Source organism: Limanda limanda, chromosome 21 (assembly GCF_963576545.1).
Source record: "Limanda limanda chromosome 21, fLimLim1.1, whole genome shotgun sequence".
Taxonomy (NCBI): Eukaryota; Metazoa; Chordata; class Actinopteri; order Pleuronectiformes; family Pleuronectidae; genus Limanda; species Limanda limanda.
In genome coordinates this window covers 17,846,442-17,863,485 of record NC_083656.1, presented here as the reverse complement: position 1 = coordinate 17,863,485, position 17,044 = coordinate 17,846,442, and the positions used below count along the sequence as shown (strand labels likewise).

General features: G+C 41.6%; 1 protein-coding gene across 1 annotated transcript in view; it reads left to right on the top strand.

Moving 5' to 3' along the window:
• Positions 1-1,935: 1,935 nt before the first annotated feature.
• Positions 1,936-17,044, top strand: part of gas7b (growth arrest-specific 7b) — a 59,961-nt gene continuing 44,852 nt past the window's right edge. The window contains exon 1 of the mRNA XM_061094406.1: positions 1,936-2,262. Within this exon, the coding sequence (XP_060950389.1) occupies positions 2,083-2,262 (180 nt within the window). The 5' untranslated portion in view covers positions 1,936-2,082. The remainder of the gene's footprint in view (positions 2,263-17,044) is intronic.

Genomic DNA, 17,044 nt, shown 5'->3' with positions numbered 1-17,044 from the left:
AGTATAACATATGATTTAAGATTTTTTGTCAATAGACCAGCTGAAGTGATCGGTCCTCTATTATCATCTTTTTCCTCTTTTCTTCTTCTTTCATCTTAAGAAAAAATATATTAGAAAAATGACAGTGTATGAGTCTCAATAAAATATGTAAATAAAAAATCATACAAATATGTATAACTAATCAATCATTAGTTGAACAGCAATAATGAAAAGCTTTTCTGACTCTAGGACAGATATATCACATTACAAATTGTTTAATTATACTATTAAAGCATCTACAGTCACGTAGGACTCACATACATGTTGTGTTAACACTTTAATATTCCTGATGCTCGGTGCTGGTGTTGTCGTCGTAACGTCAATATCCAATCACAGTTTCCTGCTCGGGACACACAATATAGCCATAGGCTGTCATACTATGCCTTGTTAGCTGTCAATACAATAATAAAAGGAAAGTTGTGAAATAAAATCCACAACCACATGAACATATACCAGATTCACCAGTATTTGCATTTACATAATTTGATTGGCTTGACTTTTTCTTTAGGAGCAATTTGATTGGTGTGTGTCTGGGCCGCCACTTAAAAAGATCCAAACAGTGCAAGCAAAGCAAAGCAGAGGAACAACAATCCAATTTGGCATCATGTGACATCACCACATTCCATTAAAGCCTCCAATGTGAGTGCTGCGTTACCATGTGGTCCTTCTCATTACAAAGCTGATGGAGAGTTTCTCCTCACACAGCTCGCAGCTCTGTCGTCCTGGACAGATGACGCTTTCATCAAAGTTCATGAGGGGTTGGGGTCTCGGAGCGTTGAACACATCCTTCGGCTTTGGCCATGTTCTGAACCGGGAGACAGGAGACAAGCCTCAGTGAAAGATGTGGTCAGAGATAAACAAGTAGCCGCTGTGTCAGCCAGCAGGTTGCCACTCTCAGTACTGGCAGCTTTAGTCCTGTTTCAGAGGTTGAACTTATGCTACAGTCTCCAAAAAGTTATCTTTCGGGTTTTGTTTTTATATATTTATATTATGGTGTTTTTTTATGAGAAATTTTGGGAATAGAAAAAAAATTTGTACTTATTATTGATAGTATTTCTGTTATGTTAGGGGATGTTTAATAGCTGTCTATACTTGCCTTTGTAAATCCAGTATATTCTGTTAGTAAGCACTATTTTGGGTTTGCCGGGCTGTAAACTATTGTTATTTTTTTTACCTTACCTTCAGGGAAAGTGCTGCAGAGCACATTTATAGTACAACTGTGTGACTGAAATCTCTTTAAAGAAAAATTCACAAGTTACTTCAATTGTATTGGATTTGCCTGAAACTCTGTTTACCCCTGAAATCCAAAAGTGTTTTGTGAACTCAAACACTTCACCCACACCCCCATCAGCATTGTGGTGAGTAGATAATGAGCGTATTTTTTCTGTGAACTATCCCTTTAAGTCCTGTATGACACAAATTGTGATTTGGGAATATGGGCTATACAAAAAAAATTGATCGATTCATACATACATACATACATACATACATACATACATACATACATACATACATACATACATACATACATACATACATACATACATACATACATACATACATACATACATACATACATACATACATACATACATACATACATACATACATACATACATACATACATACATACATACATACATACATACATACATACATACATACATACATACATACATACATACATACATACATATAAACATACACACATACATACATACAAACATACACACATACAAACAAACAAACAGACAAACAAGAAGAAAAATAAGTTTGTGAGTTTGCGAGGCTGTGTGCTTTTATTTTGAAGGCACGTCCTCTGGCTTCCTCTCCTCCCTGTGTTGCAGTGTGTGTGTTGCAGTGTGTGCGATGAGTCCTCACTGAGGCTGAGGAGCAGAGCAGTGCGCTGAGAGAAGAGGAGGAGAACCTGTTCACCAACTTCACTCCAACTTTCAGTCCGCTCCTCCTGCAGCTCCACACACGCTCTGTCAGAGAGAGGAGGCTTTTATTTTGTCCTAGTTTCCTCCTCGCTTCACGCCGGCCATGTCTGGATCGTACTGTAAAAGTTTGTACCCGTTCACCGGGGAGCAGCACCAGCAGGGACTGAGCTTCGAGGCCGGGGACGTTATCAAGGTGGTGCAGGCGGTGCCCGGAGGATGGTGGGAGGGAGAGAAGGATGGAGCCAGAGGCTGGTTCCCCTCCAGCTATGTCCAAGTGCTGGAGGTAAGAAAGACTCAATTTCCTTTACATCATCATGCCGACTTAATACCAAACTTAATTGGATCTTTAATTGGATGAATATTTTCTTCAGGGGTTTTTGACTTGGCTGTTGCGATTCTTTTGAAAACCAACTTATATCACTTGTGTGTTTTTCTGTCACACACAAACACACACACACACACACACACACACACACACACACACACACACACACACACACACACACACACACACACACACACACACACACACACACACACACACACACACACACACACACACACACACATACAGTCGTGTCTCCATGACTTCAGTGGACATCACGTTGACTTACATTGATTTCCTGAAGACAAACTTTAATCATAGTAACTACTTGTTTAAACCTAACTGTAACCTAAACCTGACTTTGACCTAATCTTGAAACATGTCTTCACCTTAAAATTGTATTAATTTACATTTTGGGGGATTTGCCTTTTGCCCCCATCAAAAAGAGAAGTCCCCATAAAGTGGCATGATACCTGGACCACACACACACACACACAGCGGAAGTTAAAGACAGTACTAAGTGATGCACTAATAAATAGTTTTCTCGTGCTGGGCTTATCAGATTAACTCTAACCTTCCCAGCAGCCCGAGCGGCTGCACACTTCCTCATTCCACACACATTCCTCTGAAATACTCAGGTCTCCCCTCAGTGCGCGTGAAAGCACAGGGCCTGCTGCTCTCTCTCCTTCCCTCTCTCTCTCCCCATGGTCAACTCCTCCCGTCCCCACCCAGCAGCCTCCACCCCCCCTTTATGCTCAAGAGAATTTAGATTTAGAAACACGGCTCCTGCTGTATCTCAGAAAACATGTCTCTCATGAAGAAATTCTTTTGTTTGAGTTCAGCCTGTTTGACTGTGGCTTTGAGATACTGGAGAAGATTTGAGTTTGTGGTGGAGTCGGGGACACCACCCAGCATTCTGACAGTTAGTCATAATCAGCCTGTATCCAAAAAGGGGAGGGCCCCAAGCCAGCATTCCCAGCGATGGCACCAGGGCTGCTGCCATTTTTATCACTTCTCCACTCTGAGTGTGAGAAGATACAGAAACATGATTTGTGACTGAGTGACACCAGCGATATGTGGCCCGGTTCTTGGCTCGTGCTGATTTAGATCCGGCCCTCAGCACCGGTTGGACGTGGAGACACAAACCTGCAGCACCAGGTGGTTGAAGAGCAACGTCCCTTATCTCCTCTCAGACCAGGGCAGGAATGGAGTTGATGAGTGAGGCAGCAGGAGAACCCGTTTTCAGCGAGATGCCTCAGCCTCTGAAGTGAAGTGAACCTCCCTGTAGGCATCAGCGAAGTATCATTCTAATTGATTAGACTTGTTGTAGTCATCTGCAACAGCTCACGTATCTGCGATGTGTGCTGTGATTCACACGCTGAAGTTAATGGGAAAGGTTAACCAGGGTGGGATTGAGAATTTAGTGAAGTGTAGACCTGAGTGCCGAAGGGTTAAACCAGAGCAACCCCCCCCCCCCGCAGCATTTGTCAGTGTCAAACGTGAGGGTTTGTAAACCACTGGGTTGTGTGTCTGTTTACTACAGGCCCACATTAGTGCTGTGCAGTGGACATGGTTTGTGGGCGAATGATAAAAATCAGCTGATATCAACCTTTCACAAACAAATCGGTATCTGCGTTTATATCTGCTGATACCTTCCTATATGAAACATTTTATCTTTTCAGAACTATGCAGGAAATAGAGCATTTATGTTTATTTTCTTAATTAAAGATCTAGTTTAAATTTTAATTATAAATAATAGTTATTAAAATTATGATTTTGTTTAATGACATCTTAGAAATCCAGCCATCCATCATCTATACCTCTAATGCTTTGAGGGACACAGGGTGCATGAGCCAATCCCAGCTGACAGAGAGCCAGCATACGGAGACAATCAACCAATCACACTCAAATTCAAAGCTACTGTGAATTTAGAGTCTCCGATCAACCCAACCCCCAATCTAAATGTCTTTTCGACTGTGGGAGGAAGCCAGAGTAACCAGAGGAAACCCACACACCCAAAAGTGTTATATTTTAGGAATCCTTGACATTTAAATAATGTATATATATTGGCCAATATATGTCTATTTCTGAAAATGTTTACCCTAAAAAATGCACATTTGTTGGGCTCATATTAATATACGACCCAGGAAGTCAAATGTCTCTATGAATCTAAAGGCTTATCAAGACGATTGTGAGGCAAACTGTAATAATGCAGTGTAAGGCTGTGAGCTTGGCAAGTTTTTGATTGGTCAACGATATTTTGCGTTGCCTCTGGTGTTGTCACAATACTTCTATGCTTAAATGTCTTGATACCTGCACTGAAACAACCATATCTCCAATATTTATATTGGCCTAGAAAAATCCAGTGTTGGTTTGGCTATAATCTCCATGACAACTGCGTGAACTCCATCACACACTGAACTCACTCTGATCCCTCAGCTGGATGCACAGACGTTTTTTTCTCTTTAATAAGCACTGTTGCAAAGACAGATAACAGCCTAATCCCTAAAGATAGACCAAAACAAGCAACAGCAGCAGCACGCTAATCGGATCTTGGCTCCGTTTTTTATCACACATTGAGTTTCTGTGGTCGGCAGCTTGCATCGGATGCTTGAATGTGGTGTTGTGGGTTCTGATTCTCAGGACACACCTCTTCCTGTCACTCTCTCCTGTTCTCTGGGCCTAAAAATAACCAGTGGAAAAGAGCAGAATGACAGTAGAGATGAAGGTTTGTGGGTGGGAGACTATGACTCCTCACGGCTTTGAACCGTCTGCTTCACCTGTTCCACGCTGCCTCTCTACTGATGTAAGTTATAGTTTCACCTCATGTGCATTTAAAGTGGTGTGAGGAAGTCACAGTTTGATTTTAGTATAAGTTAAATTATGTTTGCCTGTCTGACTGTTTTTGACTTCAGTTTCACTATCTTAATTACAGCAGTTGATCTGGTGTGATTCACCTCCAGGCTAAACACATAATGAAACTGCAGGTTCTTGTCAAGTTGCTCGGATGGGTTGTGGGATGACAGAGTGGCACAAAGAGCCGTTTCTCCATTTCCTCATTCTGGTTATTTACTCCAGACTCTTTCGGGCTTTTAAGGAAATCCCCCTCGCTCATGCGGGATGTTGCTCAACATCTCTGTTGCCTCACTTCATATGTTTGCTAATGATCATAAATTCCGGCCTGTGTGTTAATCACCTTGAAAAGGATTTGTGTAAATGGCCCAGCTGACAATGGAGCCTTCGTCTGGCTCTGTTGTCATCCTCAGTGCTGGGGCTTTGTTCTACAAACAGACCCATTCTTCCAAGCATAATGCATCATTCAGAACCTGTTGCCGCCTGGTGCTTCACCCTCCAGTGCGGCCGATTCTCACAGACCAGCTCTTGATGCTGCATCAAAGTTTGACTGTCTTCTAATAACGGCATAATTCAATCATCCTACTTAAAAATTAACATTTGAATTCATAAGAAGCCTTTTCAAGTTTGATACTCTTAAAGGATTTACTGCTGCAGTCTAACATGGTCCAGCAGCCAATGTTAGAAAACTTTGGAAAGATGTAGTATTACTGTAAAGCCTCTTCTCTACTTGTGCTTATCTTATACTTTGTTGTATTATACACCATAATACTTGTAACATAACTTGTAGTGGTAAAAGATGATTGCAGTTTAATTTGTGTTAAGCTACTTTAAAGGTGTTGGAAGTGATCTTGACATAGATTTGCATACTTGCCGATTATTGGAGGCATTTCTTATGGTGGTATCAGAACATATCAAATTGTATATGTGGCTTTCTACAACATTTACAAAAAAAGGATAATAACATGAGTTTTTGGCTCGATCCGTTATCAAACAGCTAATAATGTGCTGCTAAATGTTAGATAAAGCCTGGTTTGAATCGCCATCTCTGACTTACATAGCGAAGTTTGTTTGGAAAATATCTCCACCTGGTTTCTCTTCTGATTCGCCCTTGTAGTACTGCGGCCAAATGAAGGGTAACCGAGGTTTGCTATGGATACATTACAGGGAAACCCTCTTAAGTTGATGGGATTGGTTCCGTAGGTTTGTGACATATGAGGAAACTGTCCATCCTTTTCTTTGGACTTTCATTGGTTAACTGCAGTTCTAAGATGGAAATACTCAGTCGTGGTGTTGACTTCTTACTTCTCGTATGATAGTGTATCATGTAAAAGCTCACGTAAAGACATGTTAACAAGTTTTAATGGGAGGGGTCTCTTACAGACAGACAGAGAGGTGTAACAGATATATGTATTGATCTCGCCATCTTGATCTTGGAAAGAAAGTGAACAAGACTATGAGTAAAAAGTTGGAAAAAGTAAGAAGATAATGTAAAAAGACGACAGTTATTAGTGATTGCCCTGACATCTGAACGAGGTAGCCTGAGAAACATCGTCACCTCCTTAGTGTCTTGTTCAAGGCGCTGATTTGAGAGAGAACACTGTGATCCCTTCTCTCAGTGGATATCAGATATAGAATGAGGTCCCATGAGTGAGACGTTGCAGTTTGACAGCTTATCTAATCAAGCAGAACATGGTATTCCTGTATGAGTAAACCAACACGTCCCGAATGCCATGAGTCATAAAGGATAGAGAGAGATATTAGTGGTTGGCTCATTAGTGCTCAGTGTTCAACTCATGAGGAGGAAACAAAAAGAAAAGAGAGACGTCCTGGTTACCATGGCTTTCTGCCTGACGACTCCATGATGTCCCCCAGAGCAGCTGAATGGAAGATATTGTCCAAAGCAGACTGGAATAAATCAGAACTGTTTGGTTTATTTTATCAGCAAATCAATCGGTCTGATTCACTCTTTAAATCAACCTGCTTGAGAAATAATTTTGTCAGCCACCCCGTGGTGTATGGAGCTGTCATCACTGTTTCCAGACAGACGTTTAAATGCTGGGAAAGTCTTCGTGACCAAGTCTGGCTCTGTGTTATTGCTCTGTTGCTCCATCATTCCATGGAGTAATGTCTTATTACCAGGTTCCATCTATTTACTGTAAGTGAGTCAGAAACACTGAGGTTTTTACCCACGTCGAAGAAAAGGGAATTTTTCACCTTATCAGCTGGTATTTCTGACAAGGATTCCTCAGATATAAGTGGAATGTCATTGGACAAATTAACAAGTCTTTCTGCCGTTCTACAGTTTCTATTTTTAGTAAGGAAACAGATAAAAACTGGATACTAAATCTTGAATACATTTTTGCTGTGTCATTCAATAACATTTATGTGATAAGGCTGATGTTTTGTGTGAAATGTTGGTACTTTTCAGCGGCTCGGTAGCTGGAGCTGTAATTATTTTTGGAATTCTGCACTGTCTGACTAAATCCAAACGATGCATGAAGACAGTATTTGCTGATAAAGATAAATGCTTCTCCAGAAGATGGCATTTAATTTGTTATATAATTGCTGGTGGGGGATCTAAAAAGTTTAGAGTGAAAAAATAAAACATAGCCAAACCAAAACATGGGATACTGAGTTAATATACTTAGATCTTCTTAATTAGTCAGAATTATTTGATGCTGACTTATAAATTGAAGAACTAAAGCTAACTGAAACACAGTCCAAATTATGAAATTATATAGTCCAATAAATCCCAATTATGCTAATGTGATGTAATTCAGGTCGTAAATGATGTGGTCCCTTTATTTTAAAGTGGAGCAAACAACAGTAAACACAATACTTCTTTGGGGGAGGTTGCTCAGAAATACACTTCCAGCTCAGAACAACACTCACAGCATGGCTGTTACTACTTATTTGAGAATGAATCATGGTACATTAATGAATCAGCCTATACATCATGATACATGTAGGCCACGCCGACACGTCTGTTTTTGAAAATCATTGTTTCCAATAGAGTGAAAAGAGGTGGAATTTTGTTTTGAATACAGTGATCTAATTTAGTCAACACCATGGTCCAAATCCTACAGATGTTAATAACATACATGTGTAGAAATATCCACACAGGCAGTTAACATGTAGGCGCTGCAGCTGGACCTGTCAGGGGGTTTCTAGAGGGATAAGGCCCCCCTTATTCCTCCAAATGGATTATATCAGTGCAAGTTGCCATGTACTGCACAGTCAATTGTGACTTTTTCTCTTCCACTTGAAGAGGCCCTTCACTGTAGAGATGAGGTCATGTTGATTTTCCAAAATGTTGATATTGGTCTCACATTATTATTACAGCATCATGTATTGTTTGTCCTCCGTGTGAATCACGATGTGCCAGGGGAACTACTGTAAGCAATTTGCAAAGAGCGGTAAATTATGGAGAACCACTTTGTCTCCCTAATGCTTCTCCTGGTGGAGTGTCAGCTGTGTTTATTATGAAACTGTAGAGCGGAGAGCGAGTGGCATGGGGTGTTTTGGGGGGGGTGGGGGGTGGTTTTAGATGGTGATTTAGCCTGGCATAATCCCTGTAGTGGTATTTGGGGGTCACACCACTGCTGTAGAGCCTCCAGCACACGGCCAGGTGCTTCCCCTACACGCTGGAAAACCAACACCACCCCTCCTCTGATGACGTCATTCATAAATACACTAATTTCTTGTCGTGGAACAAATTCAGTATGAAACTGTGAAATATCAGCTGAGGAAGTGTAGAACCCACTGTGGCTTCTCTAAAAAAACCTGGTTTACCACAGTCGTTTGTTTGTTTTAACACTGAAAATAGATTTATAGATTGTAGATTGTTTTTTTTAAATGGAAAACAAAAATGCTTGTAAAATAGAGATTTTCTATGGCAGCAGGTCAGTTTAATGAGCATTGAACTGAGTATGAATAATACAATAACAGAAATTTGTGTCCAAATTTAGGCTTAAGGGGCAGAGGTAACTATTTTAAGACCTAATCTCTTTTTTCTTATAGTCGCCACCACTGTGGCTATTTTGAGTTATAGCCTGAAAAACAAGGTCATTTCAAGAGTAATAATAATTGTTATTTTCAACTTGGGCCTCATTTTCCTACTTTTCCTCTGACTTGCATATGGAATTTGGCCAGAATCGTAAATTACCCTGTAGTGTTGTGGAAGACTCAGTGGGAAAATCAAAAACTGTCCAATCAGTGTGTTACCCCCCAATCAAATATACCCATTCCACACATTTGTATTAACTCCGCCAGGCTAAACTTAGCTGATGTCTCTGAGTTACAGCACTCTGTAAATTAAATTCTGTATGAGCTAATAATCATGCCTACTAATTTGGGAGAACGCCCAAGTGGAACGCCCACAGGGGGTGGTGTACTAGTAAATCCAGTATGTGTCTCTCATCTTTAATGTTGGTTTAAGGGCATGTCCAGTAATGGTTAGCTCTAGTGCATCACATAAAGAAGGTTGTTGGTTCAAATCCTAGTTTGGCTGGGGCCTTTCAGTTTGGTTAGTTTAGTTTAGTTTAAGTTCATGTTCTCCTTGTGTCCTTGTGGGTTTTTCTCTAGTTATGCCTGGTTCCTCCCACAGTCCAGAGACATGCAACTCTGGTCAACTGGAGATCAAGTTGTAGGTGTTAATGTGAGCGGGAATGGTTGTTTGTCTCTGTTTGTTGGCCCTGTGATACACTGGCATAGGGTGTACCGTGCCTTTTGCTCAATGTCAGCTGGGACTGGCTCTAGCCCCCCTTGACCCTCACAGGATAAGCACTATAGATTGGATGAATGGATGTATGGGTCCTCATCCCAATATGTGTCATCCAAGGTGTCAAGGTGCATACTATAACATGACTTTGACGTAGGATGGGAAGTTGAGCGAATGATTCCCATCATCACTTCCCTTTCTTGCTGGTGATTTGGTTAAAATTATAGCTATATTATAAATAGTTGCTATATTTCTGTGGACAGAGCTCTTACTTCAGATGTTAATTCAGTCAATAAGCTAATCACTTGAATTTTGACCATCTACAAACTTGCATGGTCCTAATTTAATCCATTTCTTGCTCAGCGCTTTATTTTGAGAAAAGTTGTCCATCAATCCATCCGCTTCTCTTCAGCTTCATAGTGGTAGCAGGATAAGCAAAAAGTGGCCTAGACACCCTCATCCCTAACCACATCCTCCAGCTTCTCCTGGGGGATCCTCATGCATTCCCAGGCCAGATGGGTCATATATTCCCTCCAGAGTGTTCTGGGTCTATCCCAGGATCTCCAACCAGTTGGAGCGGTGTGAGTAAACCTACACTAACAGTCATCTGTGATTCTACCTGTTTAGATACTAAACTTAGACTGACTCCTTTAAATAGCACAGAACACTGGTATCATTTTACAGTGACAGTGAAATATGATCCAGGAAGTAGAATTTAAGGTGTGGGTTAATGGTTTACCAGAGAGTAAACCATCCACCATGATTTCTAATGCTTACAGACAAGATTTCCAAACTCTGAAAAGTTACCAGAATGGCAACTATTTGTTTTGGGGATGATCCTGAGTTAAACAGTAGAAAACAGTTACAAAGTTTTTCTTTAACGTACGCTGACATACATTTGAATGGCCAAGTGTCTTGCTGGATGACATAGCACTGGAGCAATAGGTGAGTCTGGTTTAACCCTTTTGCCAGATGACCATGGGTTGTTTTGCATGAAACACCCACTTTGGCCCGCCTGCAGACCATCTCAATTCAAATTGGACCACATGTTTTCTCGCACGGCTAAAGTACTTCTGAATGCCGCCTAAGGGAAACTACAGACAACCTCAAAGCAAACCCATTTGGTTGCTTGTATCTGCTACTTAGTTTGTGTGGTTACTGCCGAAACTCATTGGAACATGCAGCAGCCTGCAAATGTTCACCAATCCACCAGTTGATTTCACGTTTCATCTTACCCTCATTTGTGAACAAGAGATGTTGTTGTTATGTCTATCACTTTGGGCAGCTACTTGCTCCAAACCTAAAAGTTGACTATCCACAATTTCCTGGCGCAGTACTAGGCCTGAGACCTGGAGGTGTTTTAGGCGATGTTTGGAACAGACCAGTTTCTGCAAAGTGTTGTTCGACCGAATCCACAGCAAAAAGGGCTACAAGTTCTGAAACACATGTAATAGGTTAGAATGAAAAGTGGGTCCTGCAATCCATGATGGCAAGAATCATAGAAATTGCGACATTGCTTCGCACTCTATTGTGCAAAGTCGATGGTGGTGTTAACATGCATTGGCATACACATAACAGAAGTAGCTCGAGAGTTTGAGACGTTCAAACCCTGCTTATTTCTCACCTCCGCAATACAGTACATTTAGTTGTTGGTTTCAGAACATCACAAAAAATTGCTGCCCCCAATAAGCAGAGTTGTTAGATCCCGTTCAGAACTGGTATTAACATCTCTCCTGAGTGATCCCATCATCAGTGGACAGCAGTAAGTACAGGTGTCAACACACTCAAATGCGTCCTAAGTACATTTTGAGATCCAATCCCTCAGACCACATTTGGAGCTGTTTGAATGCAAGTCTGTCCTGGACCACATTGAAGGACCTCATACTCAGTTGACGTCCTCTGAGCTGCTTCAGTTTCACAATGAATTAAAAGGACTTTTACTCTTCTCAGTGCCCTTCACTGACCACAGCATAATGATTGTTATTATTTTTCAAATGAGTAAAGTCCTTGACTTCGGGAGGCTGCAAACTTCTTGATTCGAAGGGAAGAACCCATTATTATCTGGTGGACCAATGTGGCCTCAAACTTGAAGCTGCTGACTCTCATTTCAGCTGCATCACACTCAGCTGTAACCGGTCCAGGAGTTCACATGTTGATGTAGCATCTGCCAAAGCTGCTTGCTCATGTGTGAGTATTTTATCTATTAATCTGCAACGAACCAAAAGCCAAATATGATATAGATTAAAGCATGTGACTCGTAACTGACGACAGGCTTGATTCTTGGAGAAGAATGGGTGCCACATGGGATGTTCGAATGGGGAAATGCAGATCAGGTGGTGAAAACCCAGATCAATCCGAGCCACAGAAGTCTACCAGTTGATATTTCACAACAACCTATACACAGCCTCAACCACTGGCATGCACATTCAAGAATCAAGCTGCATCTGTTTAAACTCGGCTGAAATGTTTTTGGGGAAGGACAGTGTTGCGGTGAGCTCAACCCTGAAGCGACTAACGTGGATACAACTGCGACTTCTGTTGTTGCAAAATTGTTGCAAAATTGTACCGGCTGAGAGAAGCCGTCAGTCTTTATTGCTTTGACCTGCAAAGGCTGTTAACTGCTCACAGCGAGGTATGAGGTGCTGTGTAAAACTCAGTGAGTTCAGTGCTTGAGTGGAAAGCTGAACAGTGGATTGACATGCTGCCATATATCTGATCCCTGGGAATATAAGCAGGCCTGTGAAGATAAGATCTGCACACTGGAGAGTGCCTTCTGTCATATGCAGTGCACAGTGTGTGTCACAGTGGTCGTGTCTCAGTCACGCCATGTGTATGGCTGAAGTAGGAGATTAGAGGCGAAACAAGACTTGAGAAATTCGCATAAACTGGAGGGGTGGGGGGGTCAGGATGTAACAAAACAGGCATTGTTGGCTGTGCGGACCACTCCAGCTTGCACATGCACACACAAACACGCATGCAGCCAGTGCTTAGGCATTTGGCAGACAGTAATGACAGTTTGTGTGAGCAAACGTGCATGTGTGACTGAGTACATGCTTAAACACGCATGTGCCTCCCTCCTTCTCCTCCTCCTCCTCCCTGCCTGAGTGTCTGAAGTGTCTCTCCATCTGGGAATGTGGCTTCGCTTCAGGCTCCCACATCTGCCCAAACCAAAACAATGTCTCACAAATAAAGATACGGTCCGCAGCCCCCGTCGCTCTCTATGCCTCTCCCTGTCTCCCTCCGTCTCCCTCCAAGGACTGCTCCGTTCTCTCTCTCCTCCCCTGTTCACTCGGGCTCAGTTGAGCCTCATCCTCAACACATTCTGCTCTCTATAGATAGCAGCCAAGCGCACATGTGAGAATTCCTCCTCAGCTGTGTTTCTCACATGAGGACTAAACTTATCCCAGAGGTTTGGGAACTCTCAGCCCAATTTTCTGAACTCTTGGGCAACAGGGCAGGCATCACAATAACAGGGCTGATGAGACATAGTTAGTTGGTCTACGACGTGTGTGGGAGACTATTTGCGAGCATGCCTTTGTTTTGTACACTGGAGGAATTCTGACACCAATATTACGATTTTGGGCTGAAGCTTTACATTCTATTTACTCGTGACAAAAAATCGTAAAACAAACCCCATAATCAATAAAATACAGCTCTCCGACCAAAGATAATATTGATTTATCTGCTATAACTTAAACCATTATGACCAGAAAATTAGTTTCGCATTGAATATTGCACCTTCTTCTCTTCATTATGAATGAACCCAATCAGGATGTAAATATGTGATACACATACATCATCTAAGCTATTTTCTGAAATGAATGCCTCTGATGTCCATCAAGGATAAAGGTCCATAAATGAACCATCACATTGAAGATTCTCTTTTAACTTAGCTTGAAATCAGCCTTGTGACCATTGTATCAGTCATCACATCTATCAGTACATCGGTAGATGGTGATAATGTATAAAGTGTTGAGTCGGTGCATCACCACTTGCTCCTTGGTGTGGGTGATGACTGGGCAGCTGCGTCCCCCTTCGCTCCGACCCTAGCATCAGCAGTTGTTTGTGAACTTCCCATTAACCCAGGGTGTAACAGTATGGTCGCAGAAAGGGAAAGTGGGGGCATGTATGAGCGAACAATAGGAAACAGACACTTCCCCTGTCCGTCACACCTCTGTTCACAACATGACGAGGCAGCCAGCAGGGGTGGAACATCACACTATACGCCCATCCACTGTGTGCCGCTCTGCTATTTCAGTAGAAACTCTCAGAACAAACAAGAGACGGCCCAGCACGTTCTCTGTCTGCATCTCATCATGAAAATGGTATTGTGCTTGTGGCTGTTTACAGCTCTGCTCCAGCATGTGTGCAGCTGGGATTTGTTTTGCAGTATGAAATGTCTTGAAATTGTTGAAAAAACACACAAGTCTGGTGTTCTTGTGTTGTTGTTTTTCAGGAAGGAGTAAATGGAGAGAAAACATGATTAGCTTTGCACTAGGAATATCTTGTGTGTATCTTTGGGACCTCATTTGTGTTTTTCATCTTTGGTTGGGGCTAAAATACAATGCTACCTAAGGAATCTCCATACTGAGAGGAATTCATATCTAAAACCTAGAACAAAAAAGCCTGTGTCAGATCAGGTGATCATAGAGTCCTACATTCTTGCTGGGACTTGGACAATACCCATGACAATTTGCACTTTGTACATTGTGTTTTCTGACTTGTGTTTCATGCCTGCTGTAGAAGATGGCCAGCAACTGACCTCTGTGTTGCAAATGACCCATGACAACTTTAGTCAAGAGTAATTTTATTTTTAATAATTGCAATAAGTGATATTATGTTTGGCAGTATGTTCTGGGACCTCCCTGAACTCTGGTTACTTTTGTGAAAATAATTTGCTCTACAAACCAACCCAACCTCCACATTACTGCTTCGCTCTGAGCTGAACTGAAGCACTGGACATGAAGGATTAGGGATTTTTCAAATATGGATTTCATTCCCTGAGATATTGACTTGTGTAAGACTATTTGAAAACATGTATTTTACACAAGACGCCCCTAGTGTTCATGTTCAGAATACTCTGTGTCTTTGGATCTCTCTATCTGGAAACTCGACAGCTGTTGAACCGACCTTGACCCCCGCAAACCCTCCTCTTCACAAATCCAGATGTTTCCATAGGACTCAGCAGAGGTCAGGTTCAGCTTACACACTCCTTTTCACACATAACCCCCCCCCACACACACACGCACACACACACACTCAAACATTCACATATTTACACACCCTGTCACTAGTCAGGGGGTACTGAGTCACTCAGGCATGTGCGAGGACAGCTCAATGTTAGTCCTGGCCAATAATCCAGTCTGTTGAAACTCTGGACCACTGAGGCTGCACATTCATCCTCCTCCACACAGACAGTGAGTGGGTGACCAGTATTTCACAAGCCATGTGATTTCAGACAGCAGCAGTTGCATCTGATGAGTCACCTTTTCTGTGTTGTGACGGTACGAACCTGCTGAAAGCTCAATGATGGCTTTGTTACTCGGGTTACTCAGGTCTGCGCCACAGACTCAACAGCTCAGTATTTACTCGTTGCTCAATGTTGAACAAATGTCTGTTTCTCTGAAGTTTTCTCTGCTAGTGCAGGGCTTGTTCTCTATCTGCCTGTTTGGAATGTCCTGCGTGTCCTGTGGTAATGATCCGGAGCTACTTCAGAATTATTCCTTGTCATTAGTGAGTCCCCCTCAAACACTTCTACAATACACTGTCACTTTTTTGTTGTTTGCGTAATGGACGTTGTATGCCGAGTCTATGGTGCAGAGTGAAGTTAGAAATCTTTGCGTTCATCCTACCTGGTTTACCTGCAGTGATTTTTAGAGTCAATGTATTTCATAAAAAACGGTATTGGCTTTTTTCCTGTTCACATGTGTGGCTTAGATGTAAGTGTTAATGGTTTACTGAACTGGTGTTATTTTTTCATACATAGCATGTCATCTATTTCAGAGGTTTGTTACGCAATCAACACAGTCTTATGACCCAAGTTCCACGCTTAAAAATAATATCTCTTGAATTAGCATCAAGCATTGCAGTAACAAAACGGACATGGGCATTTTACTTTGAAGACAAACTGCCACACAGGAGACGAGTTTGACCTGCGGTTTGACCAAGTTGTTTATCCGATGACGCATTCGTACACACCGAACTGGATTGTGGGGAAACCTCCTAAGCCGTATTCAGACATGATGTCCGAAAAATGTCAAGCATTTACATGAGGGTGGCTCTCAAAGCTTTCCATCTTCACATTTTCGCATTCGACATATACCATTCCTTTTTCATCCAATATTTTTGTTTTTTATTAGTTTTGTGTCCGTCGTGTTCGTAGACGAAGACATGCTGATCTCGGTCCACAGACTGCTACAGAGCACTGGTCGCCCGTTTTTATTAAATAATGATCGCATTGTGTGTCCAAATTCAACACTACACTTCCCATGAACACTATGAATACACATGCCAAGCGTTAAGCCGATTAGATGAATGGTTCTGCATTAATACAGGCAGATAGATATTTGTGGAATTGGTTGATGATATTGTTACAGCAAATAAGAATGCAATAAATGTCAGTATTCTATGTTTTTTTAATAAAACATACTCATCAGTTATGTTTATGTATGAACTCATTTAATACAAAAATGAACCATTTATAATATTTTCTTGCTTTCCTGACACTTAGATTAAGTCACTTTATCAAAGTGAGCATCCCGCTACACTCTTACATATCCTGTTGTTAAGACTATTACTTTAAATATAGCCAGTCACATTTTCACTAGAGGTTTAGGAAGCCCTGGGTTTGAACTTCCTTGACAATCATTTAAGTAGGAGCATATATTTTCTGTTGGTCTCAGTTGAGGCTTTTTAAATCCAGGTGAAGGGTTCACAACAGAGTTTACTACACTGTTATTCTCCATCTGACCTAAATGGGAATAAAAGCCTGGTTATTTATTTAAAGGCATTTTCCAAGGGAATTTAACAAATTATTCTCAGTTTTCCAGGCAGAGAGCCAGTGTCACTGAAATAGAGACCATGAGGTATTTTGTTTTTCCATAATAAGATGCTGCCTGCGTTTGGGGGTGTGTGGGAACTGTCTATAATCTGGAAGAGAATGTT